The sequence below is a fragment of the Sceloporus undulatus genome, chromosome 6 (assembly GCF_019175285.1).
Source record: "Sceloporus undulatus isolate JIND9_A2432 ecotype Alabama chromosome 6, SceUnd_v1.1, whole genome shotgun sequence".
In the NCBI taxonomy this organism is placed as follows: domain Eukaryota; kingdom Metazoa; phylum Chordata; class Lepidosauria; order Squamata; family Phrynosomatidae; genus Sceloporus; species Sceloporus undulatus.
Window position 1 is genome coordinate 19,942,775 of NC_056527.1, and position 26,723 is coordinate 19,969,497.

At 39.4% G+C, this 26,723-nt stretch overlaps 1 protein-coding gene and 1 long non-coding RNA gene across 2 annotated transcripts in view; both read left to right on the forward strand.

The window, feature by feature from the left end:
• KIF5B (kinesin family member 5B) overlaps nucleotides 1-9,705 on the forward strand; it is a 47,963-nt gene extending 38,258 nt beyond the window's left edge. The window contains 6 exon segments of the mRNA XM_042474607.1: nucleotides 1,022-1,082; nucleotides 1,170-1,241; nucleotides 1,328-1,432; nucleotides 2,934-3,150; nucleotides 5,614-5,765; nucleotides 7,272-9,705. Coding sequence (XP_042330541.1) covers nucleotides 1,022-1,082; nucleotides 1,170-1,241; nucleotides 1,328-1,432; nucleotides 2,934-3,150; nucleotides 5,614-5,750 — 592 coding nt within the window. The 3' untranslated portion in view covers nucleotides 5,751-5,765; nucleotides 7,272-9,705.
• A 7,331-nt stretch (nucleotides 9,706-17,036) lies between these two features.
• On the forward strand, nucleotides 17,037-26,038 carry LOC121932471. Its single transcript, XR_006104360.1, has 2 exons — nucleotides 17,037-17,888; nucleotides 24,489-26,038. It is a non-coding gene; the product is annotated as an uncharacterized LOC121932471 (long non-coding RNA).
• Nucleotides 26,039-26,723: the final 685 nt, after the last annotated feature.

The window sequence follows — 26,723 nt, forward strand, 5'->3', positions numbered from 1 at the left end:
GAGAAATACAGGGAAGGGGACCCTGTATTGCAAATGGAGGGTGTCAAACTGCTGTAAGAGCAGCTGTGATTTAAAATTAAAAAAGAAGAAGAAGAAGCACCTCAAAAGTTATTAGATACTGAATAGGATTTGTATGAATGTATACTGAAATGGGGTGCTGGATGGATTTGGGACTGTTCTAAATTTAAATTGCTGTCATAATTGGCAATTTGAAGCATACTTTGGAGAAAGTGGCATAATGTTGACTACATATTTTAAGGCTTATACAGCTATCCCTCTTTTTTTAATCCATGGATTCAAGCAGTCATGGCTTGAAAATATTTTAGAAAAAACATAGATTTCAAAAAGCAAACCTTGATTTTGCCATTTTATATAAGGGACACCATTTTACTGTGCCATTATCTTTAATGGGACTTGAACTTCCACAGATTTTGGTATCCCTGGAGGGGTCATGGAACCAAACCCCAGTGGATATCAAAGGCCAACAGTAGTTAGAATTGTGCTACCAGACATATGCTGATACATTGAAATTGTCTTCTCTTTCCATGTGGCCTTTCATATTCTCCAAATTACTGCTCACTTGAGCAGGCTTGGCACATGGAGGTAGGGAGAAAGCCAATCCATTCAATTTGCAGAAGTAGTTGTTGCATCAAGCCCAAAGTTGGTGATTCAGTATGTCTCTAAGTTGTTCAAAATTCATATTAATCAAAGCAAAGTAATGGTTTGCCAGTAACTTGCAAAAATCTTGCTGTTCTGATTATTCCTTTTTGAGTAGTGTCCATATTGTGTGACTTGCTTCAGCCTAACACTTTGGACTTCTGAATGTGGACAAGGACCATTTGTTCCATTTGCTGTTTTCATTGTTCAGTTCTTGAATGTGAAAACAGCTGGCCTATGTCTGCGTCAGTGTCTGGTTTCATATTTCATATTCCAACTATTTATATTTTGCATCATAGTAAGTTAATTTGAATCAAAAAGTGGGGTAGTGTAATTTTAATGATTTTTCTGTATGTGACTTCAGGGTTATGCAGGATAGGCGAGAACAAGCAAGACAAGACTTGAAAGGTCTGGAAGAGACTGTGGTAAGCTACTATATTTATAACATATATTTGAGATTCTTGAATTTTTCAGCTAATAACTCTATAGTTAAGTCATATTTATGTTTTTAGGCCAAAGAACTTCAGACCTTGCACAATCTTAGAAAACTATTCGTTCAAGATTTGGCTACAAGAGTTAAAAAGGTAACCTGAAACTCAGTTATGGCTTTCAATTTATGTTTTGTGAACATTCTTGAGAAAAACTTAGGTTCTGTATATTTTTGCCATAGAGTGCTGAGATTGACTCAGATGACACTGGTGGCAGTGCTGCCCAAAAGCAGAAGATTTCTTTTCTTGAGAATAATCTTGAACAGCTCACAAAAGTCCACAAACAGGTAAATGGTAATATTCTTACATATCTACTGTTTCTGTAGTCATAAAATCTTGTTAAAGCTTCCATACAGTTGGCCCTCCTTATACACAAATTTTTTATATACGGATTTGAGCATACACGGTTTGAAAATATTCCAAAAAAGTATAAATTCGAAATAGAAAATCTTGATTTTCCATTTTATATATGGAGCACCATTTTGCTATGCCATTATATTTAATGGGACTTGAGCACCACGGATTTTGTTATCCATGAGGGGTCCTGGAACCAAACCGCAGCGGATAACAAGGCCCCACTAAAATTGTAGTATTTAAAAGACTCATCTGTTCAGTAGACCCTAAAGTACTTTGGCTTATGGATTGATGTCCTTGAATTGCCACAATAAATTGTTGATGCATGACTTGTAAAAGTCAATAAATCTTTGGCCAAAGTTACATACCCAACGATGGCTATTCGGCATAGTAACAGATATGAGCACTGCCCCCTACAGTCAGTCACGACTAGACAATCTGGTCAAGGGAAAACCTTTAGCTTACCTTTACTTTCCCTAATGCTTTCTTTGATGTGATTTGTCAGCATCTTACTATAGCTCCTGATATATTCAGAGGAAAATTTAGGGAAATAAATTCCAACAACATGTTACAACATTTAGATTCCAATTCCATGTGTTTTGATAAATGTCAAGGATGATCATGCTATGAAAGAAGTAAATTTTAAAACTGCCATGAAGGAAGGTTCCCCCCCCCCCCCCATTTTGCTGGGTACAAGACTCTATAAGAATTTTAGGATGCTACAACTTTGTACTTTATTTTTGTGTTAACAGAAAATGCTATTTAGAATTCCAGTCACAATTTTTAGGTTATGAAAGGATCCAGACATTTTATCTTCCATAGGACAAATTACTAAATATGTGTTCCACAAATATGGTCTGCATTTACTGGATGCAAAGTCAGAAACAATGTGTTGATGGTTGGTTTGTATGCGTTGCCTATTGCTATGGTTAGTGCCGAGAACATTGAATATAGATTTTTAAGTTACAGAAACATCTAGGATTTTTCTTACTTGATTCAGGTTGTGCTATATTCATTTTGTAAAATAAGAGCATAGACCAAGATCTTGTATAAAGCTGTGGATCATAAAGTTCCACCAGCATACTTAGAGAGTCTCAGTTGCCAAGAATGGAGGATGAGAGGCAGCAACAACATGAGGGCATTTTAAATCAGTGTATATGGAGTTGGGCCAGGCACCACCTGACAGTCACTGTAATTCCAGGCAAACATCTTGCCTAGGAGATATAGCTATGTAGCATAGTAAAGAAATGTATCTGGTAGCATCACTCCTGATTACACTTAGGTAAAGCCTGAGTAGGATTCTAACCATGGATGATTATTTGTTACACAAGTTATAGTATTATTGTTAACATACAGTTGTATTTGTTGTGCAGATGTATAAAAAGTCAGAAGACATGACTGAAATTTATATGCACATATGTATCTTCTTTCTAGTTGGTACGAGATAATGCAGATCTTCGTTGTGAGCTTCCAAAACTGGAAAAACGACTTAGAGCTACAGCTGAAAGAGTCAAAGCTTTGGAGTCAGCACTAAAGGAAGCCAAAGAGAATGCATCTCGTGATCGCAAACGATATCAGCAAGAAGTAGATCGTATTAAGGAAGCTGTGAGGTCAAAGAACATGATCAGAAAGGCGCATTCTGCTCAGATTGGTTAGTAGAGAAAAGGAAGCATTAATCAATACAACTCTGACATGCACTTGATTCACAGGGCCTAGTTCTTGGTCACTCAGTGGTACTTTTGTGTTTTAAAAGAGCACAAGTCTAATTTCTATTGGTGTGTCACTCCATTGGTTTACTTTGAATTCTTATTGGAATCTTTATTGAAAATAATTAGTTAAAAATGATTACAGCGTATTTGTTGTTGGCTACAGTAATAAGTACTGTATTTCTGGTGAAAGAATTTGTAGCTCATTCTTTGGCTGAAATAGCTCCCAGAACAGCTTACAGAGCTCAGAAATAAGACAGTGCAGGATTACCACTGAGAGGAATAAACATTACTAGAGGAAAAGACACTGTTGAGGAAGGAGAACTGAAAGAAAGTCAAATACTAATTTCTTAGATTTAAGTAGATCCAAGAGCTTTGTTTTGTAAACAGAGATGCCTGTCTTTTATGGCTTTGGTGATAGAACTCAGTATCTAGAACAGGGATAGGGAAAGTGTGGGCTGTACATGGCTCTCCAGATACATTTTTGTGGCCTACTTGGGGCCCTCAATTTATTTATGCATACATGCTCTCAGACATATCCCCTTAAAGCGTAGGTGGTGATTTTGTCATGCCTTTTCTTTGGATCACTTCCTGTTGGGGGAAAAGTGCCTCCATTAGGCCTAAAATGACTCAGAGTATGCCAAAAGCACATACGTGGGGGGGGGGGAATCACGTGAGAGGTGTGGTGGGGAGGAGCAGCTGTCCAAGGTTCCCTCTCAAGCAGTGCAGTCCCCTCACCTCTAATAGTTGTTCACCTCTGATCTGGAGGGAGTTGTATTCTCAGGTGGAGTTCTATTGAGGCATAGTTCAGGGTGCCAGTGTGCTGCCTACATTGGATATCAGTTACTGAAATAGCACAGCTTAAGGATGTAGCTGCCTCAACAGTGAAACCATGTGAGGTAATGAATCTTTCACAAAACTAAATATGCAAGGAGTGTTCTTTGGACAATGCAAACTGCCTGTAAAGAGTGGCCTCCATCTGCAATCGGCCCAGGACCATGGCGATTGCTTGGGCCGCTCCCACAGCGGGTTGCCACTGCATGGCCGGGAGCCAGATTATTCCAGCTCCTTTTTAACTGGGTCCTTTGGACTGGAGTGTGGCATCAGAGCGGCTTCGGGTTGCTTTGGGGGTGTGCATCATCTAAACGCCACATCCCCAAAGCAGCCAGAAGCCACTTTATTTGGCTTGTGTGTTCCAGGTCCTTGTTAATACAGTGCACCCATGCCATACGCGGTCTTGAGCGTACGTGCTCAAGCCACGGGGAGCGTGCAGGGCAGAAGGGGTGGCGCGTACCATTCAATTGAATGGGGGCGCCCGCCCGTGGCGCCCTGCACGCCGCTGTGCCATGGTGCTGCCATGCACGAGCCCCATTGTTTCCAATGGGGCCTGAGCATAGGCGCAATTCACCTTATGAGACGGAATCCGGAATGGATCCCTCATGTAAGGTGAGGGCCAACTGTATTTACTGGTTGTATCCATAGATGCTAAAAGCTGAAATCTATGAATTTTCCACTAAAGTGACAGTGAAGTGGTATCAAAACATAACAGATTTTTGGGACAGTGCTCACAGGAACAAATTCAAAAGAGATTAATGAAATGATAATGAAACGGTATCAAAACAACAGGTTCTTAGGATAATGCCTACAGGAGAGTTGATGTTATTTGGCTTCAGTGAGTGTGATTGAGGTAGAGCCTAGCCAATGAAGACTCTGAGACAGCATATGTATGGATTATATGTAATTTAAAATTGATAACTTTATTTTTCACGTAATTATGAATAGCTGTCACTGGGTTTTTGTTTTTGTGGCTAGCAATTTAGCTTAATGTCAGAAACATATTTTCATGCAAGTGCCCTAATTTTATGTAAACTTTCTGTAGGAAGATTCCTGTAAGCAAGATAGGTGCTATGACCAGTGCTAGACCTCTGACAAAACAGTGGAATTAGAGGGTTGACTATCTCCCCTTTTCACTGTAGTTTACTGTGCACACCAGACTGTTCACTAATAATAAACAACAGTATGAAAGATGTTACAAGATGAATAATCATGATGGAGTATGATTTCTTTGGCCAGAATCTGCTTCAGGAGAGGTTTCAAGTAAATGGTATATAAAAGCTTATGTCGTAATAAATGTGAAGGTGCCACAAGACTCTTAGTCTGTTGTACATTTTCCCTTATGGAAATAAAACAATAAAATAGGGTTAATAAAGTAACACAACCTGAAAAGTTTGTACAGAAAAGAGTTTTGGCAAACTAGTCATAAATGGTCTTCCTGAACAGAAATGTGTCACAACACTTTCTGAGTCTTAAAGTTTCCCATATTTTATGTGACATTATGTATTTCAAGCAATCTTAATATGGCAGGTACCTTTGCCTTTAGATTTAATACTGAGGTTTGTTTCATGCAGCTAAGCCTATTCGTCCTGGTCAGCATCCTGCAGCTTCTCCAACTCATCCAAGTGCAATTCGTGGGGGAGGTGCTTTTACTCAAAACAGCCAACCAGTTGCTGTACGTGGAGGTGGTGCACGTCAGGAGAAGGTGTAAATTTACATTACCAAGGTTGGCCTTTTATTTATTTATTCTGTTAAATGTGCTGTCTTTAACCTACATTTTATAGTTTTTTTATGAGAGACAGCATGGTGTAGTGGTTTGAACATTGGCTCAGCACTCCAGAGACCAGGATTTGAATGTTAACCCATTGGGTGACCTTAGGTAAATCACACTCTGTTGCCTCAAAGGAAGGAAAAGACAAACGCCTCTGAACAAATCTTGTCAAGAAAACCCCATGATATGTTCTCCTTAGGGTTGCCATAAGTCAGAAACAACTTAAAGGCATATAGAAATACTGTAACAGGGCGGCTCTATGCTGCACCTGGAAGTGCTGGGTTGGGGACACGGCAGCCACACTTCACAACCCCAATCCGGTGCAAATAGAAGCTGTGAGGTGCGGCTCCTATTTGTGCCCTAGAACGGGCGTCATAACACACACTGTGCACAACAGATGTCGTCATCATGGCGCACACCAAGATGGCGCCTGGGCAGCAGACTAGGGTTTCTGAGCGTGTAAACGCTCAGCCCTTATCTAGCCCTAGTCTGCGTACAGGCTGGAATAAAGTGCCGGTCTGTATTGGCCCAATGTAGTTTTTTCTTGGAAAACACAGTATGTGAATCCTTACTGTAAATTCAGATAGATGCATGAGTACAGGAGAGTATGTAGGGGATTTGGAGTATCTTCAGATAACATTAGAAATTGATTAGATAAAATCTAATTTGTGCAAAATAAAGAGATTTTGCAACTGTCCCCAGATAGTTATTTAGTATTTCTTTCACGTGCTGATCATTTTCATGTGCTCGCCCTAACAGGAAGCATGTCACCTACCTAACCAAGATTAAATTTGGTCTTTGGATCTTTTACAAATAATATTGTGTGTAAAAGCAATTAATACTGTAATACTGAATTAAAAGATTAATTCTGTTCAATTTAGATGGGAATTCTCTTTCAGAATAGTTTTTTGTGAGTTTTTCGGGCTATGTGGCCATGTTCTAGAAGATTTTCCTCCTGACATTTCGCCAGCATCTGTGGCTGGCATCTTCAGAGAATGCTTTCCAGGCAAGCATTCTCTGAAGATGCCAGCCACAGATATGGTGAAACACAGGAAGAAAATCTTCTATAACATGGCCACATAGCCCGAAAAACTCACAAAAAACTATGGATGCAGGCCATAAAGCCTTCGACTCTTTCAGAATGTCTGAATGGTTTTGTATAAAGAGTGGTCTAACTAATTAATGTGTCTGTGTTTCTATAACAAAATGTGTAAAGGTTTACTAAGCAAGTAAATGATTAGTAAAAGGTCATGATTCCTGAATTTTCTGTAGATTCTGGTTTTACATCATCTTTATTAAAATCATGGTGAAAAGTTAGTTTCTAAACAGTTATGAATATATGTAAATTGCTACAGATAATTGTGTTAGGAACACAGTTCATATTATATTATAATGAGATTGTTAGAATGTTTTGTTACATTATTTTTCGGTCTATGCATAAGTTTCTTTGGCTTTTTCTAGATGCTGAAATGTATATGCAGCAAGAAGAGGACTGGATATCGCGCAATGAGAGTCATTCCATGGCAATGATCTCTATTTGTCTCTCCCTGGGGACTTTAGGATTATTTTTTGAAAAATGTATAAACTTATTCTGGTCTGTACAGCTCTCCTCAGTCAATGAATTCGGCTGATAGATTCCCAAACAGAACTAGGAATAATCTTGTTCCTCTTGGAAAATTGACGTGTAACTTAAAATGTAGCTCTCATTACATGATCTGTCCTTCACGTCTTAAATTTAGTCTGCACTGTGCCAAGTTGAATGTATGTTAAGCAACATCTTAGTTTAAATTCCTTGCTTAATTTATGTATATTTAATGGTTTTAGGGGTGTGGAACAATGCTGAAGTAAGTTTCAATTTTACCACTTTTAGTAACACTACTTGGCCCACTCTTGAAATAGAGCAGCACTGTACATTAAATTTGCCTAAATGGCTGTATAGCATATGAGACTAAACTTATTTGTACAGTATGCAATTACTGTGGGTTGATTATGATGACTGCCTTCAGGCACTGATGTCTCAAAAACATGGAACTAAAAATTTTCTGTTTGGTGAGGCTACTTAACTGCTTGATTAAAACTCTGTTATCAGAATAATGAGTTAATACTGTATAGCAAGTAGTAAATGTAAGTTTATATGGGAAGACTTGGCAATGACTTTCATCTGTCCTGTTCCTGACTATACAGAATAGTGTGATGAGGTGAAAACATTCTGCTTCATCTTGATGAGTCTTTTAGTGGTGACCAGAGCTATATGAATTTGGTTCACTGCTGTAGTAAGAAATCGGGACACTGTAGAACACCTCTCGCTTTATTAATTGCTTCATATTTTTATTATAGTTAATTCATCCTAGAAATCAACTTAAAGAGAATGTAAGTTGATAGACTACTAGGAACAAACTCAACCAGATAAAAAGAACAAAGTGTTTAACATGGCCAGATATGTCAAATGGTTATGAGAATTGAGCTACACTGAAAATGTACTGTAATTTTTTTTGTAAAAATTATTTAAATATCCATTTCTCCAGAGATCTTGTCAGACTTCTTGCTGCCTTTCAAATTTTTTTGTAAGCAACATCCTTAGTCCTGGTTTAAAAAGTTGAGCTTTTCCCTAAAAGAGCACTTGAAGCTACATGCCATGAGGTTTAATTAATGCCTTTGATGTGGAGTTCCTGCTTGATAAATTCCAAAGGTTTTAGAATGCTTTCTTGTTAGTCACTAGATCGGTAGGAGGCAAAAGAAGAAACTTTGCGACAGTGAAGACATTCTGAATAATTGCTTTTCCAGAGTATGTTGATGCCAGTTTTATATCTTACTACTGAACATTCACAGGCACTTGGGGGAGGGAAAGGTTTTCTGTAGCTCTTTGACTAACTTTTTTACAAATGAAAGTATTTGTATTATGGAGGAGCTTAGAAATAGAAAAGGTAGTTTTTTTCTATTCCTTAACTTCAGATGTGTCTTTTTTTTAAAAAATAGTAGTCTTTAGAAACTGAATTTTTTAATCAGTCAGACCCTTGCTAGTTTAAATGGTCATAATGTAGGCCAGCTCTTTTTGTGCTTGAATTAAACACTCCAGACTTAAGATGAAACACTTCGGAAAAGTAAGAGGGGATATGTACAAAGGGAAAAAGGGTATTTAAGAAATATTTGTGTTTTCATTTGCAATGGCCTATGTCAGTTTTCTTAACATTAGCCATACAGTTTCAGTCCCGATTCATTTTACACAGTTCCAAGTCTGGTTTCCTGACATTATATTCAAATGAAGCAGGATATTTTCTCATGGCTGTTTATGGTAGTGCATTCCTGTAAGTAATGTATCACGGGTTTTGGTGCTGACATGGCTGTGTAATAAAGCAGTTAAATAAACTGTAGCTAGCATGTAGCTCAAAATGTACATCATTTTTATACTTGTTTTTTTATTTTAACCTTTTACGAAGTTTACCAAGAACTGCAACTTAGACTTTAAAAAGAATTCCCATTTCAGTTTGTTGTCTCACCTGTGGTAGGTTGCATGGTCAGGGCAGCACCTGGTTTTGTACATTTAAAACCTTAACTGCAATAGAATTTTAAATGCAATGCTGTTCCACTTTAAAGTCCTTGAGTCTTTCAGTCCTCCAGGTCATTTTTTAAAAATGATTTAGGGTGGGAACTGAGTGACAATAAAGAACTCTATTTATTCATGATGACCAGCTAAATTATTTGCATAACCTTACTGATAAAATACTCTGACTCTAATTTAGACTTAAAATGACAAGTGGCTTCCTGTGGAGCCAATTGTTTATGCTGAATTCATGAGGATGCACTGAAGAGTAAATGGTTTGGAGAAGATGCCATATAGTTAACAACTTGCATGCTGTAAATGTTTTTGTGTGTTAAATAAAAAAAAATCTTTGAATTTTTAGCAAACTTCATTGAGAAGCCCCATCACCTTTGAAAGTGGTATCTGTGATGTTACATAAGTTATTGTTGTGTTCTTATGTTTTGGTGTGGAGTAAAGCAATATAAGAGGATAAGTATGGCCAAGATAGTGTATGAATCTGGAGTGAAAATGATAGAATGTTTGATGAATTTGTATGTGGTTGTTGAATGCAGAGAGAATAAAAGTGACAGGTGCTCTAAGAATAATGGGAAAACAGAAAAAGGATGAGAAAACAGGATTAGGATTTGGATGGAGACACTTCTAAGGGGGGACCAAACGGAATGATGCCACTGTGAGGACAGATTGCAGATTGCATTGATAATAATGGGGAAAGGGTGAAAGGGATAAGAAAACAGGATTAGGATTTTGCAGCTGTCCCAGTCTTTCAAAGAGGGATCATCTGAATGATGAAAAGTTAGACTGAGGATGGATTGTGGGTTGAATTAATGCTAGTTGCTTCATAGTTATTAAAATAAAATAAAAGATCCATAACCATATTAAATTGTATTTAATAAACGTATTTTATTTGTTCAATATAAGCATGCTTCCTGGTTACTATACCAGTGATTTAACAAGGTTAGAGCCTTAAAGCTAAAACAGCCACTATGAAAAGAAGAATGGACCAAATAAAGCAGCTTCTGGCTGTTATGGGGTCATGGCGTTCAAATGACGTATGGACCCAAAGCAGCTGGGAATCCGGGCGGCTTACAACAGAGGGGATAATAGACAGTTCCCTGCCCTTAGGCTTACAATCTAAAAAGACACGACACAAAAGGAGAAGAATGGTGAGGGGGGTAGGGGATCAGGTCCAGCATTCTTCTCTCTGAGGCCTGGACCAAGACAGATGGACTGGAGGGAGGGCTCTTTTTCTTAATCTTTTTCTTAATTTATTATTATTATTATTATTATTATTATTATTATTATTATTATTATTATTAATCGAGGCCGGCCTCTATGACATTGGGCCTGTCCTTTCACTCCCTCCCAGGCCAGAAGATGACAGTTGGAAGGAGGGAGGGGAGGGCTCTTCCTCTTCAGAAGAGGGTGGTGGGTATTTTTGGAGAGGGAGAATTACAACTCCCAGAATCATCTAGCAAAAATAATCCCAACTTGGCTGCCTAAGGTAGTGTGAAGCCGCTACAAAAAGGAGCTGGGATAATCCGGCTCTTGGTGGCGACTGGTTTGAGACCATGGCAGCAGCCCGCTTTGAGAGCAGGCCATGCAGTCACCACGGTCCTGGCCCAATTTAACCAGAGCAGCCAGAGCCCACTCCTTGGCACCTGTCGGCTTCACCCCAGAGTTACACAAATCTAGATGAATTGGATCCATTGGAAATCCTAGTGACAGCATATTGAAAAAAATGTAAGGATTTTGAGGTAAGATCATTTCTAGTATTGGGGAGCAACATGATCAGAAGTGTTAGTTAAATGTAAGATCACCATAGAAATAGAAATGTCACTATCTGTTCAGTAGCACTGCACCTGTTATAAACAACATAGAAAGGTCTATCATTGATCAGTACACATTTCTTCTGTTAAGGATCAGTTGTATACAATACCCCACTGTGGGCAGTACACAGTAGTGAGTAGGTATGAACTTGAGCACTTTATGTCTTTATATGTGAGTACGCTGCAGTAATATAAGTGGTCAAAGAAGAGAGAACAGATCATGTGGGTAAGGCATGTTGATAGGCCATCAATACATAGAAAATGTTCAACACGTGTGCAGATTTGCAGGGACTGATTTGTAGTTGCAAGCTCTTCCATGTGTAGAGAAGAATATTGATTTGATCAGGTCATGCTTTAACTCACTTTTACCATGCATGAGAATGACTCATAAAATGTATTAATTTCATTTTAACTGAAATTATTGTGTTGATACCATTTCTTTAATATTCATGGTTATAAAATCAGCACAAGACCTAAGACCTGAGTCAACCAAGATATTGTTAATGGAATAATTTGAACTGCACTGATCCATCTTCAAACAGAAATGTGCTCTTGAGTACAAAAATTTAGTCTGGTTTCCTAGTACTAATGTGCTGCGTCTTGACTTGAACAATGCCACTTACTTTAACCAAGAAAATAACTGTCAACTCTGAAATTCATAGTTTAAATGTTTGCAACTTATTTGCATGTATTCAGAATATTTTATAGGGACTTCTGCTGAAAACTTTGGTCCTGCTCATAGAATTAATGGCCTTGCAACTAATTAAGCAAAAAATATCACCCACTAGAGGGTGCAGTGATCCTTCCTGTTAGTTATACTGTAAATCATTGTTTAAGCCATTCATTAAAAATGATAAAAGTAAAGACATGGAAGCATGGATGCAGATTTAAGAGATTTTATATCTTGGTTGCTAGAAAAACAATAAAAAGAAACTAAACTCGAGGCATACTTTTTATAATGTATCAGCATTTGAAACCTCTGCATAAGAGTTGATGTTAGCTGTTTTGTACATTGCAAGGATACGTGCAACTGATTACACCAAGTCCACTGTCAACAAGTTGCTTGTCAGTTGATGAGGCAAAAGTGACCAGAATTCCTTCAGATTTTACCGTGGCCTACTTGAAAGCCTTTTAAAATGTTGACCCAATAAGTGCAAATGAATAATCTGTGAAATAAAATTATTGGTGGAAGGTGTTCCAGATGGTGTTTTCCATTTTGAGTAGTGCAGATTCTGGCATCTGAGGTCATTCTGAATCAAAGGGAATGGAATGGCAATTGCAAGTATTGTTAAGTCAGAAATTGAAGTAATCCATTGTTAAGATTTGAGCTGAGTGTTGTGGGGAGCCAGATTAATTGAGACTTAAGGTTTCTAGGCTGTCGCAACCAAATATAGCCATGGATTTCAGAGCCACTGAAGCAATAACAGTGACACTGTCAAATGGAAAAAGTAAAAGCCATATTGGCCAAAAGAAAGTGCTAAAATCTGTGTTTCTGTATTTGTACCATTTCCAGAGTGACTGGCATTTGATTTCTTTGTAACTCTTTGCTGGAAATCATGTTAAAGAAATAAGAGTGGGGCATGTAGGAGAAGAAAAAAAATGACCTTAAATCATGTAATTTGCATCTGGTTATGGTCTTACAGAAGATATGAGGAAGGTACACACATTCAAATTAGGCTGCACTGGGAACTGAGATGGGTTCGTTTTGGTATCTTGAACCCCACTTTCTGCTGGGAAAAAGGAAAATAGTAACTGCCCTATAGTTTTTTGTGGGTTTTTTGGGCTATGTTCTATAAGAGTTTATTCCTGCCCTATTTTTCCAAATATAAAACCCATCTGTTGCCAAAAACCCCACCATCCTTAGCTGAATGCAAGTTCCTTGGTAGTGAAAAGTCGAGAAACCAGTTGTTTCTTGTATTTACAAGTCTGAAATACTTCTAGGTTGTGCACTAGGTAAAGGTACTCATTTTGGCTTGTATTGATTATTTTTCTATGAGAGGGGGAATAAAATTCCAGCTTTATTCTCCAAGTTGATTTTCATGAGTGTTATGCAGCACATATGCAGATCAAGGCATGACAACCTTGCTTCCAGACACATCTAATGCCACCTAATTCATAGCCCTCTGGAATTATCTCTAAGGCCTGTTACAGACTGCCAAAATAAAGCTGCTTCGGGTCTCTTTGGAGGTATGCTATTTAAATTATGCATGGGTCCTAAGAATCCAGAAGCTGCACGAAAGCTGCACTCCAGTGCTTAGGAATGGAGTGTGGCTTTGGCGCGACCTCCGGACTCTTAGGACCCATGCATCATTTAAATAGCATACCTCCCAAGAGACCCAAAGTAGCTTTATTTTGGCAGTCTAACAGGCCTTGGTTCCTTGGCAAGGTTTTTTGGGTTTGTTTTTTATTTTATTTTAAGTGTTGCTTTACCCTGTCCTAGCTTACTTTACAAAGGTCAGTATTAATATAATCCCTACCCATAGGCCTAGAATCTAAAACGACAGAAGAAAATGGATTGGAATACGATGGGGGGGGGGAATGAAATTCAGGCATTAGTTCCTACAGTGACCAGCTAGAATAGTCAGCAGGAAGGTAGTTACAGGTTACTTGTGTTTTAGCAGAGCTGAGTAACCTTGCATTCCCTCTTTTCCTCTGGTATTACCTGATGGAACGAATTGCCACTGCTAGGAAGAGGATGATGGAATGGCTTTTCAGCAGACTTTATGGCTAGTGAAAGTGCCTGACTTCAGGAGGCATCAGACATGTTTTATTGATTATACACTCTTCTGGCTTCAGGCAGGTCTTTGTAACCATAGAAACAGAATTTTCTTTAATTCTGGCTTGCATCTGTGGGAAAAGCAGGCAGAGGAAGCCTGGCTAAATTATTGAAGAAACTAAAAGGCTCATCTTTCATGTCTGCCTCTTACCTAACTGGAGTGATAAATAATGCATGTAAACAAAACATTTGAGTCTTGCAAACTGCTACATTTCCTATCAAAGATTTTGAAAGACCCTCACTTCTGCTGGATCTTCAGAAGACTGTCTAGACTACATCTGTCCTTAAAATGTAAAGGAGGGGACGTGGTGGGCTTTCCACTCTGCAGGAGCAAGGCTTTGGTGCTTTTAACATCTGCCAACAAACAGATATCCAGGGACTAGAAGTTATTCCAGCTAATGCTGGGAGGGATGAAATTTCAGTTACACAATCCCAGTTTGAAGGACACAAATAGAACAGGCCTTAAATATAATTAACTTTCCAAATCTTTATGCTAAAAGTTATTTCAAATGCTTCAAACTGTGTTCACTGTGGGCTAGTTGCTGTTTCAACCTGCCACCCTTTGGAATGTACCCTACAGTCACCACAGTCTCGAAAGCCACTGCCTTGCAGTAATACCATGGATGGGGTTATACAGGGCCCTCCATGTGCCTCTGTCTCCAAACTTGCTTAATACAGTTGAGATCAAATACAGCTTTAGCTCAAGGATGGGCAGATTCCTTCCTGTCTCCCAATGTTCTTAAAAGTACAGCTCCCATGATCCCTCATGATTATCTACAGTGATTAGGATTGATGAGACTTGTAGTCCAGCACCATTTGGAGGGTCACAAATTACCTACTCTTGTGGCAATTCTGTTGATGAACAGAATGCCTCCTTTCAACTCCTGGTGAATACCAACAAAGGTTGAAATCTCTCCTCCCCCCCCCCCATTTACCTTTACCTTCTATTTCTTTTTAACTCTTCTCCAATTTTTGATTGTAAGCCCCTTTACCCAGGGTTCTGTCATCTCATACTTCATAAGGCATCCAAGCACATGATACAACTGGACTCAAACCAAAAAGGTGTTCAGCTGTTGACATGCTGAGAAAAGTTCAAAGCTGCACTACAAATGCTACAGGAAAATTGTGAGATGTATGAATTGAGGGAAGCTAGACATAGTAAAACAAGAAATGGAATGTATAAACACTGTTATACTTGGGGTGAGTAAGCTAAAATGGATAGGAATGAAACATAATTACAGTATTTTACAGGAGCTTCATTCTCTGTGTAAAAACAAGACCAGAAACAGATTGTGGCACAGACCATTTATTTTTGAGTTCATGGTCTGTGCCACAATCTGTTTCTGGTCTAAAGAAGAACATTAAACTAACCATCATGCCAAACTACGATCTGAAGAACATTCCTGTAGAGGTAAAAAACTTAAATAAAGTGCACTATTTAGCCTAATTGATAGAAACAGATGAACTCGACTGAAGCCAGGGACATTGCAGAATGACACTATCTGCAATAAGAAAGAAAGGGGAAGCAACAGTAGATGACAGAAACTCTTCAAGCAGTTGAGGACAGACGAGAAGCAAATGTAAAATGTAAACATTCAGTGACTTGTGCACATGGACAAAGAGAACTACCATAATAATCAATACAGAAATATAGATGACCACAAAAATGGCAGAACAATAGACCTCTTTCACAAGATCTGAGAAATCAAAGGGAAATTCAAACTAAGCAACCGGCAGAAGAACACATTACATGACCGACTCAAATGTTTTGTTTCCATCAAATAAAAAACTGATGGAAACAATACACTGAGGAACTATATAAAAGGGAAGGATGACAGATTCATTCAAGGAAGAATAATTTGAAGTTGAACCCACACTTTTAGGAAGTGAAGTTGAAGCTGTGCTCAAGGCACTTGAGAAAAATAAATCGGTCTTCCCATTTCAAGAATAAGTCAGAAATATATTTTGAAAAACGAACTAGCTTATATTTATGTCCTTATGTCTGTTAGAAAAGACAGTATAATGTCTTAGGTTATGAATTTATTCATGATGGCTTGAGTTTAAACATTTTTATGTCACTCATGACCTGAAAAGACTTCCAAAGTAGCATATATACAAGCAGTAAAACAAGATGGTCCTTGGGCATATACTTAAAAGCTAGAAGCCATAACATGAGGAGAAAAGGAGAAGGGGAGGATGAAGAAAACCCAACTTAAACATCAGTTCTTAGAAATTTTATTCACACAAAGGTGTTCCCTCTTCCTTTTTGCAGCTGGGAAGCTTTTACTGAGTGGACCTTTGTTTGAGATGGGGGCGGCAACTGCCCATCCAGATCTTTTTCAGCTTAAAACTGACATCAAGCCTAGGCAGTACAGTCTTATGTTGAGGGCTGATGGGAGCCTTAGGCCCAATACACCTGGAGGCCACAATTGGCTTACACCTGGTGGAGAATGTAAATAGTACAGAAAAGGCTAATAGATTTTTACATGACCCTCTATGTAAGCGCATTGTGTAAGCACATCATTGTTGTGTAAGAACATCGTTGTTGATTCATGTTAGAATGATTTTACATTGGCATTTGCTAAGTCCTGTACAAACAGAATGTTTGTTTTTTTGACTTGATCTTCTATAACTGGCCTTCCACATTCGCGGCTTAGACTTTCACATGTTCTCTTTGGAATCTCTAGGTCCTCCAGTGCAACACTACCGGAAGACGACCATAGAGATGAGCTGGAGAAGCTAGAGGTTCATAAAGAAAAAACTCCTCTAGGCATTTGTAGGTCCTCCAGCATGATTCTATGATCAACCTCTGATGAATGTTGACCTTAGAGTTGTGCTGGAGGACCTGGAAATTGCTGGAGAAGTGTTCTCTCGAGTAAAAAGAATAGCGTTTCTTTATTTGCGTTTTCCCCCACATTCACAGGGTCCTTCACCCGTAACCCCAGCAAATGTGAAGGGACCACTGTAATGTATTGTTTTGCTTTGCGTGAAGGAGTTCAGCCCATGTATTCAAGGTCGTCTATAATTTGTAAAAACAATGACTCTTCTACATTTCAGTTTCTTGCTAGTTTCAGATCTTCTGTATCAGCAGGGTGTGTTTGTGTGTATGTGTGTGTGTGTGGGGGGGGGAGTAAAAAGCAAAGGGCCGTGTCCAGCATAGCAGCTGAAGGCCAGTCCTGTTGGCCTTCTCTGTCTGCCCCGACAGCATCACCAGTTGAGGGGAATGAGCACAATGGAGTGTAGTGAAACAGTCACTCAAGCGTGTTAATCTTTGCGTCAGGTCGCTGAATGGAAACAAGGCAAGCATTGTTCCACTAGGGGACAAGAAGAGCTTGGAGAGAAATGCAGGGAATAATGATCAAAACCAAAGCATGCCTACTTGGGAGAAGAGGCGGAAGAGAAAATACAACATGCATTTCAAACCCCCCCCCCCCCCCATTTAAACAATCACCTTAAGGCTTGTAAACACAACCTCTGCTTTTATCACCAGATGGCGTAAGGAATTTATGGTTTCTACAGAGTCTTAGAGCATCGGTTCAGTAATGACTTTTGGGATTGTCTCAGGGAATTAGATATGCACAGACTCACACCATTAAGGGGTTAGCAACTTCATGGCTGGCTGTTTTATTAATTCATCCCAACCAGCATGGGCAATGTTCAGTGGTGTCTATTGGAACATACCCTCATTTGCAATATTGATTGTGATCTTGAAGTGCCATATATCACAAATTGATATAGTTCTTTATTTTTCTTTTATGTGCCCATATATAAACACTAATAGAGGTAGTTGTTCAGCATCAGCTTTCATTGTTACTGCTTTTGAGAAGGGTCCTTGACCCACCACTATTATTTCAACTGCATTGCAGAATGCTTTTAAATCTTGCAGTGATGTGTTGGAACTTGACAGACTGCATTCAGTGAGACTCATATCCCAAGTAAGTATAAAGGATTGCGACATAAATTAATTTATTTCCTAAAGTAAAATAATAGCAAATGCATGTATCGTCTGTATTTCCATGATAGGTTTTTAAGGTGAGGGTGGAGAAAAGATGTTGTGACTGGGGTGTTGTGAAAGGATGGGACTCATTTCTACAAAGTGCAGTGAAGACCAAAGTTGAGCGTATGCTCTGAAAACACCAATCTTATGACAAACGCAAACAATTACATGTGAAACTGGTGGAAGTGGAAGGAGGTATGGAGAAAGATGAGAAAGGCTTTACTATCATTTCATCTTGCTTGTGTTTCCCTGGTTACCATAGAGCATGAGGTCTAGGATGCATTGTCTCAGAGGCTTCAGAAATGCTTCTGTTCTTCTGAAAGCACCACTGTGCAAAACTCAAAGCAAAGCAAAGCAATGAAGCAGTAGGCCTTACCCAAGTTTCTTTACTCCATAGCCTATGTTTTATCATTATTAAGCATAACTGTAGACTGCTTTTAGGCGACTGAATTTTCATACTATTCAATAGAGCAGATATTTTAAAGACCAAGACCTAATGTTGTTTTGTGCCACTCTTTAGACCAAATATTAAAAAAACTTTGAACATGGAACATTAAAGCCTCAATGGCAAACACAGCAGAATTGATCTAGACAAATTGGTACTTAATTTTCATAGATATCAATGTAAAAAGTTAGTTGCAATGTGGTGCCCATTGAAATCAACAGGACTTAAATATAACTAATTTAATGTTTTGGCCCTCTGTCTAGTGCCAGGTTGTTAGCTCTTGGCTTGAATGCAAGTATTATAGACTAAAAGGTCTCTTCCAACTCTATGATTCTATAAAATGTGGTATAGGCCTAAATTCTATTGTTGCTGCTCACAGAGAAAAACCCATTGACTCAGTAGGATTTAACTATATGTTGATTTAGCATTCAACACTTGATTCAGTGGGTCCACTCTAGTTGGGATTAACCATCAGAATTCTAGTTTCAGTGTTACTGTGAAAAAGCAATTAAGTACACTAATTTCTAGTAGAGCATTTGTTAGAAAGACCAGCGAACAAGAAATTGGAAGAAGAGTGCAATTCTAAGGAGTTTATCACACAGGAGGAATTTCTCTTAATTTTGAATGAAAACAAAGTGGGGCCAAAACGCATTCACGTAAAGTCGCTAGTTTAGTGAAATTACGTGAATGCTCATTGCATTTGAACTGACTTCCCATTGCCCAAAAATAGCATGCCATTGCCCGAATTTGCATGTGGCAGTCTATCACGCAATAACGTTAAACCCCATGATTGCGTTCAGATTGCCATTGGATTATACTTCCAATTTCCCTTGTCTGATAAACTCCTAAGATTTTGTATTGTGTTTAAATGGGATTTTTAAAAAAGAAAAAATACAATTTTAAACCAGAAGGGGGAGTAGAGGCTAAATGACTGAAGTTAGGCAAGGACTGTTAAGTCCTGAGTTATGCTGTGTCCCAGGGACTGGGGCTAAAAACTCTTGCATTTTATTGCAGCTCTGAATGAGCAAGCACATGGGACCCCAATTTTAATTATCCTCCTGTTCATACTTTCTGATGTTGAAATAAAATGCTTTCTTTTAATGATTGTACAGTTATATCTTGTACTACCAGGATTAATATGAAGCCCATGGGTATGCAAAATGAGAAAAAAAAATTATCCTTAAATACAAAAGTGGCATGTTCACTAACTGGCATAGTTCTTCCAGTCTAGGGTTGCCATAATTTGCTACCACCAAACCGAGACAAACATAGAAAAAATGTAGGACAAAATGTAGGACAAAGCCACCTCTGAAGCCTCGCCAAGGCCGGAGGAGGCCGTGGCCGGAGCCCTGACCACGGCACCGCCTCCAATGGGGGCAGGGCAGGCAGACCGGCAGAGCCCGCCCCCTGCCCAGGCTCCTGCGCAGCATGCTCACCCTCTCCATTATAAAAGGAGAGGGAGCCTGGAGCCCTGCGCAGCTGAGCCCCTGGTCAGCCGTGCTCGCGTGCAGACACCCAGGAAATTAGGGCAAGCCAGGACGGGACTGTGCGAAGCCCTAAAAACCCAGGATAGTCCTGGTTGTTGCCGGGATATGGCAAGCCTATTCCAGTCTGAGTGTGAAAGTCTGAATAGGTGTCTGGACAAGAAACCTGTGTACCAAGGGGGAAATGTCACTAGAATGGATATGACCCTTTAGATGTTGGTCCCAGCAACCTTAACAAAGCCAGCAATAAAAGGCATCTGAGGAAGTAGACTGAAGTCTACAAAAGCTCATGCTACCCAATTTCTTTCTTTTGGTTAGTCTCAAAGGTGCTACAAGATCTCTCTACATTCTGATTCTACAGTCTAACATGGCTATACCTTTGAAAACCAGCAGAATGCAGGATGTGGCAGAAATAAATAATATTACTTGCGCATACTTAAAATTGCTTTTTTTCTCCAGCAAACAATGTCTAGGTTATCAAGGACTCTTAGCCACCTCTCGGGATGGTCCCAAGCAATCCCCCTATTCCATAAAAATTAAATGAAGACTAAGGAACACAAAATCTATTTTCTCAGAAATTCATTCTGTTGTTGAACATTCTGCCTTCATATAGTCTTATCCATGCTCCAAAGTTTCAGATAATGTGATAAGGCAAAAAAAAGCTGGTTGATCCCAGCCATTTCAGAGCTGTACAGAAGATGGGCCAGAACTTGAAGTTACACAGGAGATGAAAATGCAACAAAAGGCATCACTCCAAAACTGAGTGGGAGAGTTCATTTTGGGTTAAGATGAGCTAGTGCTTTTTCATTGCCCCAGGAGAGCGTGTGCTTTTTCGTTTAGACAGAGTGATGCAGCAGCCCTCAGCTGACAGATGTGAGGTGATAGTACCAGGTAGCAAATGGTCTATTTTAAAATTATTATGGCTGAAATCTTACATCACAGTCTACATATTGTAACTTTGCAAATCTGTAGCTGCATTGCAGAAACGTGATGTTCAGGATCCTGCTAGATTAAGTTGCTGAATATACCTACGGTGTCTGAGATGGGTAGTAACTGATGCGGATTTTGTTTTTAGTGTAGTAGTGTATTATTTTAGTATTTTATGAGGTTGTGTTTTATCATTTGTTTTTTATTAAATAAGCCTGGCTTTCGGCCCTATAAAAATGTTATCACAGTTAGTGAATTGTGACGATGTACATCCAGGCACTGGCAAGAGTGCTGCTCCAATATGCTTCAGGCACTTCTGATGGACAATGAATTCTTCTCTTGTGGTCCCATATTTCCTATCTGGTGTCCTGGTGCTCATAATGGAATGCCATGGCACATCAGTCACTCCATTGGCTACCATGCACCATAGATGCCTGTATATTGCATTGGCACAACAGCCCCTAGGCGAAGACAGACATTGCAAAGCTATTCAGTTTTTCACGCACTGAAGGACACGGGTCTCATACTGAATGCCAGCCAACATTTTATCACCATAGAGCTGAGATGCATTGAAAAACTGCTGTTTGAATTTTCTGTATCTGGCACCAAAATGTCCATAGCAGAACATGTTCGTGGCAGCTCTTTTAAGTCTCAAATTAGGATATTTTCAAGGTAGCATCTCTGGACTCGCTGTAAATAACTGATGTGGTTCCCAGACCAGGAAGAGCAACTGTATAGTCCAGCATTCTTTTCATGATAAAGTGCTGTGTGTATCCCAAGGCAGGCAGCTTGATGAATCTTTCTATGTAATGTCTTCCTGCTTGTGAAAGAACTGCTCAGTAGCATTAACAGGCACAAGGACAAAAGGGAAGTAATTTTACTTGCACAAGAAATGCAATGAACTCCTGATGCAATAATTTTTCACAAGTTGGCTGAGTCAAAGAGGAGCATGTGCTTTTGGAATCAGGAAAAAATAGCATGGCTGTGATTCATAAGAATGATCTCCTGATCTGCAAGGCAATACAGACCCAAAACAGGTTAGACTGGAGGACTGGCTGGTTTTGGATCTGGTCACTGTCACAAATATGATCATTTTCAGAGTGAAGCTGTCTGGGTTGTACTTTAAAAGCAGGGCTAGCCAAATGGGATTTTTGATTGGTCACTGGAATTTGCAGGAGCTAGGAGTAATCTGTTACCAGTGAATTTGTTATCTGTAATTTGTTAATTAAAAAACCCGCAAACAATTGGTATAATTGTTACAACAATATTTTAAAAAACAAGTATTTCCCCCCTGTTGTTTCAATATGTGATGGAATTGGACTGCTTTCAGCCATTTTTGAATAATCTTAAAGGATTTTGAACCAACACATTACTGCTTCAGAGACTAGGACTGCAGGAAAAGAGATTCAATGGGCCAGTACAGACAGGCCAAAATCAAGCTGCTTCAGGTCACTTTGGAGGTGTGCTGTTTAAATGACACATGCATCGTAAGAGGCCAAAAGCTGTGCCAAAGTTGGCTTTGGTGTGGCTTCCAGACTCTTAGGATGTATGCGTCGTTTAAACAGCATACCTCCAAAGTGACCCAAAGCAGCTTTATTTTGGCCTGTCTGTATGGGGCCAACATTAGGAAAAACCTCCTGAGAGTAAGAGCTGTTAGACAGTAGAATATGCTACATTGGAGTGTGATGGAATCGCCTTCTTTGGAGGTTTTTAAACAGAGGCAGGATGGCCTTCTGTCGGAGGTGCATTGATTGTGTATTCCTGCATGGCAAGGGGTTGGACCCAATGGCCCTTGTGATATCTTCCAATTCACAATTTTGCTCTAACAATTTAGGATAGCATTTAATATAGCCTCCCAATGCATCCAACAACCTGTCCATTCATTCAAGAGGAAACTAGGTGGTTTACTGAAACATGAAGTTACCTGATAGTTATATTATGTAGAATCTGGCTGATGTAGAATTTTGCAGTGAGTTTTTTTAGGTGATTAATAACAGATTTGTGTTGTTGCTGTGTGCCTTTTCAACTTATGGTGACCCCAAGGCAATCCTATCATTGGGTTTTCTTAGCAAGTTTCTTTAGAGGGAGTTTGCCATCACCATCCTCTGAGGCTGAGAGTGTGTGACTTGCCCAAGGTCACCCAGTGGGTTTATATGACCAAGTTGAGATTCGAACTCTGGTTTTCAGAGTCAGCCCAATGCTCAAAACACTACACCACTCTGGCTCTGATTAACAGATTAAAAGAACTATTTAAAGTAGCATATGCAAACCAGCATGGTGTAGTGGCTTGAGAGTTGAAATATGACCCTGGAGACCAAGGTCTGAATCCTTGCTCTGAAAACCCAGCATTGGGCAAGTCACACTCTCTCAGCCTCAGAGGAAGGCAAAAGCAAACCCCTCTGAATAAATCTTGCCACGAAAATCCTGTGATAGGTTCTCCTTTGGGTCACCATAAGTCAGAAATGACCTAAAGGCCTACAACAGCAACAACTATAGCAGTGAATTATTTGTCTATTGCTACATATGAGTGTTATTTGGTAACAGTTGTAATTCTGTTATGTTAGAAACAATTACCGAGTGACATTAATAAAAAAAAATTACTGAGTTAAAAACCTCACATATGTTGAACCAGCTGGAAATATCTGCAAGCAAGAATCGACCTTGAGAGCAATGCTGGTCAATAATACAGCAAATGCCAGTCAATAATTCCACTGTCAGTCTAATTTTCAAAGGATTATGACTTGTCTGCATTGAAAAGCTTGTGATGTATAAGGAAGTTGAATCTGGTCCTGAAGTGCTGCATGTTCTGTATGATATTCCCAACTCTGGAGATAACAAGAGCCTTCAGGAGATAACTGACTGTCCTTCTTCTTATATCTGAGTGAAGGCTACTGATCCTGATCATGATCCTGCACAGACCATTCAGTGTTTCAAAAGGGGGAGCTGCTCAGAGAACTGGATTCCCACTCTCTCAACAACGGAAACAAGATCTCTTTGTTGACCCCCTCCCCTGAAATTATAAAAATTACAGGGAGTGGGTTGTTGTGTGAAAAGTGAGCTCATTTCTGTTCTGGTACTCATTCCTAGGCTCATAATTCTTTAATTCAAAGTGTGCACGTTTTGTATCAGGTTCTGGCTGGTGGCTCTTGCAGTTCTCCTGACACAGAAAGTAAATACTATCAAATACTATGAAGTCTACCTGTTCCTTCAGGTATGATGCAGGACACTCTCCATTGCCAGTGATAAAATAAAGTTGAGCTGCTACTTAGGCCACTTTTGTATATAGAATGGAACAGAAGGGAGGTACCTTGTCCTTCATTTCAAGTGCCCAAAATTTCATGGGCTGGCATTGCTCAAAAGATGCAGTTCACCTGGAGAATATTTTGGACAGTGTTGATAGAAAGCCATAAGCGTGTATCTTCCTGCTGTTTTGGAGGGGCAGAATGAGTAGGATTTATAGCAATGTTCTCCAGACATGGTCATGCTGACTAGAGGACTCTGGCGATTGTAGAAAAGAACTTTTCCAGGTTTTGTAAGGAGTAAGCCTGCCTGAAGGTTGCCCTTGACATCATCATGGTAACTTCCTCAATGCAGGAAGAGGTAGGGAATGACTGTTTTGTGATCATTTCTGCATGGAGAAAATGATGCTGCATTTCTCTCTCTATTTTTTTTCTCCATGTAGGTAGACATGTTCAAAGAACAGCTGCTTTGTCTCCCTCCCACTGGTCTCCTGGTGTGCAGCCAGCTTTGGGTTTTTTCTTTCTTTGCCTACTCTGCATGGAGAACATGAAATGAGGAGTGAAATGAAATAAACCAGCTCCTCAAAGTCATTGCAAAGGCTGGACTATTATTGATGCAATTGGAGCAAATGTTGCGGGGAACCCATGGTGCCGCTGGCACTACAGACATACAGCCACATGAGTTCTTGTACAGTGATGCACCTGCAAAGAGGTGGACTGTAGATCTCTCCACTCTCTAACAGTTGTTTGTTTTTGTCATTCATTCATTTCTCAGCTGTGGAGAGAGTGAAGATGTGGGTGGTGAGGTGAGGTTACTGCCTCTAAGACACTGGCTTTGGTCACACCATCCAGAGCCATCTCCTCCCATTGGCCTTGGACCCAGAGAATGGCTCTGCTTGACCTAACAGCTCTGCTAAACTTAATCTGGCATAATATGATGGGAACATGCCATCAGCAGAGCTCATATGCAAGCCCAAAAGGAACCAAGACAGAGGCACAAAGAATATGGATTTGAAATTATGAATTTACAGAAGGAACAGACAGATTGCTGAAATCATCACCCACAGAATGTTTTAGCAGCCGTAACGGGATTTTAATTCAGCCAAGAGTCATACAAATGCTAGCATTCCCTGATCATTCTTGCTTATAGGGCAGCTTTGATCCTCAAAACACAAGGAAGCTCCAGGAAACCAGATGTGTCAACAGAGTGAGAAACACATTAAATCCCTTTTTAATATGCTTCTTATTAATGTGCAAACATATTATTTATTCCTTCTGATGTAATGCATGCTTGATTCCCAGTGGATTTTGTAATAAACTCCAGCAACAGTCATACTTTAGCTCCCTTGTTTTTTGGAGTTGCATATGTCATAGTCTTTTGCCTCTGACCAAAACTGCTCAAGTACTTATCTCACTGCCATGTTTTCTGTCCTTAAGATCACAAGAAAGTTATCTCATTTATGCATGTGGCCAGAGCCCTGGATAATTTTTTTTTTCTAAATTAACTGTCTCAGAGAAATCTTTCTAATCAGCCATTTCCAAGGCTATTCATTGCTAGTGTGTATGTATTCCTCAAAGGCATGTACAAGATATGAGCCTCATTATTTCTTCCACCACCATCATTCTCATGGGTTTGGTGAAACCTTCTGGCATTCCTTTCCAGAATGTAAAACTGGAATAAAATTCTTGTTATTAACTCAGAATAGCATTGAAGAAATTGAACTCTGTCAATTGTTTGTATCTAATTGTGTGCAGTTTAGGTGGTCTGCTTTCCCAGGCAGCTTTTATCATGGTGGACTTTGAAATTTGAACTCATTTGAGCACTGCACTCCAAAATAAGCACAGATGTTATTACAAGAATCAGGATTCAGTTGGATACATCTCTTCACAGAACTGCTTCTGTCACTGGTTTAGAGAGGATTGATCTTCTTCCTCACTGAATTTGTTATTTTCTTTTAAACTTCAAACTATAATAAAACAGTTTCTTACACCATTTGCTCCTGTGTGACATTTTGTTCAGTGAACTGTGTATATCATAGCATTTTTTACTGTACTGTCACACTGAAAAGAATGCCATTTAATGTTTCCAAGACTTTCTGTCTCTCATCACTAAAGATGATTTGGGATTGACAGAAACTGCAACCTGCATTTACGCTGAGCTACATAGATCACAAAACCTGCCTCTTAAAACCTCAGCATTATTCTCCTCTGCGTATGTGACAAAGCCTATCTCCCATACCTGATACTTGTGGCTCCCGTGTCAGCAAATTCCCATGTGTTGTTCACTTCTGTCTTTTATCAAAGAGCCTTAGAATTAATTCTAAGCTAACATTCAGAGGTAGCTTAGGGACTCACTTCTATATATAGCTCCTGTGCCTGAAAGCGTTATAGATAGCATGATGAGTAGAACAAGGGATTGTCCTACAAACAGTAAGTAGGACAGGGAGATTGCAGGGTTATATCTTTTTGAGGCCAAGACTTATAAGATGGCAAGAAAGGAATAGGTGACTACAGCATTTGGGCAGTACTGCTTTCTGTTCAAATTGAAAAGACTCATAGCAGTATTCTGGATGAGGATGGTGTCAGTCTTGAACCTCTAGTGAAATCTTGTTTTCTCCACAATAATGAGGAACATCTATAAAATAAATGATTGGGGGGGGGGGAAGTCTCCTTTCTTT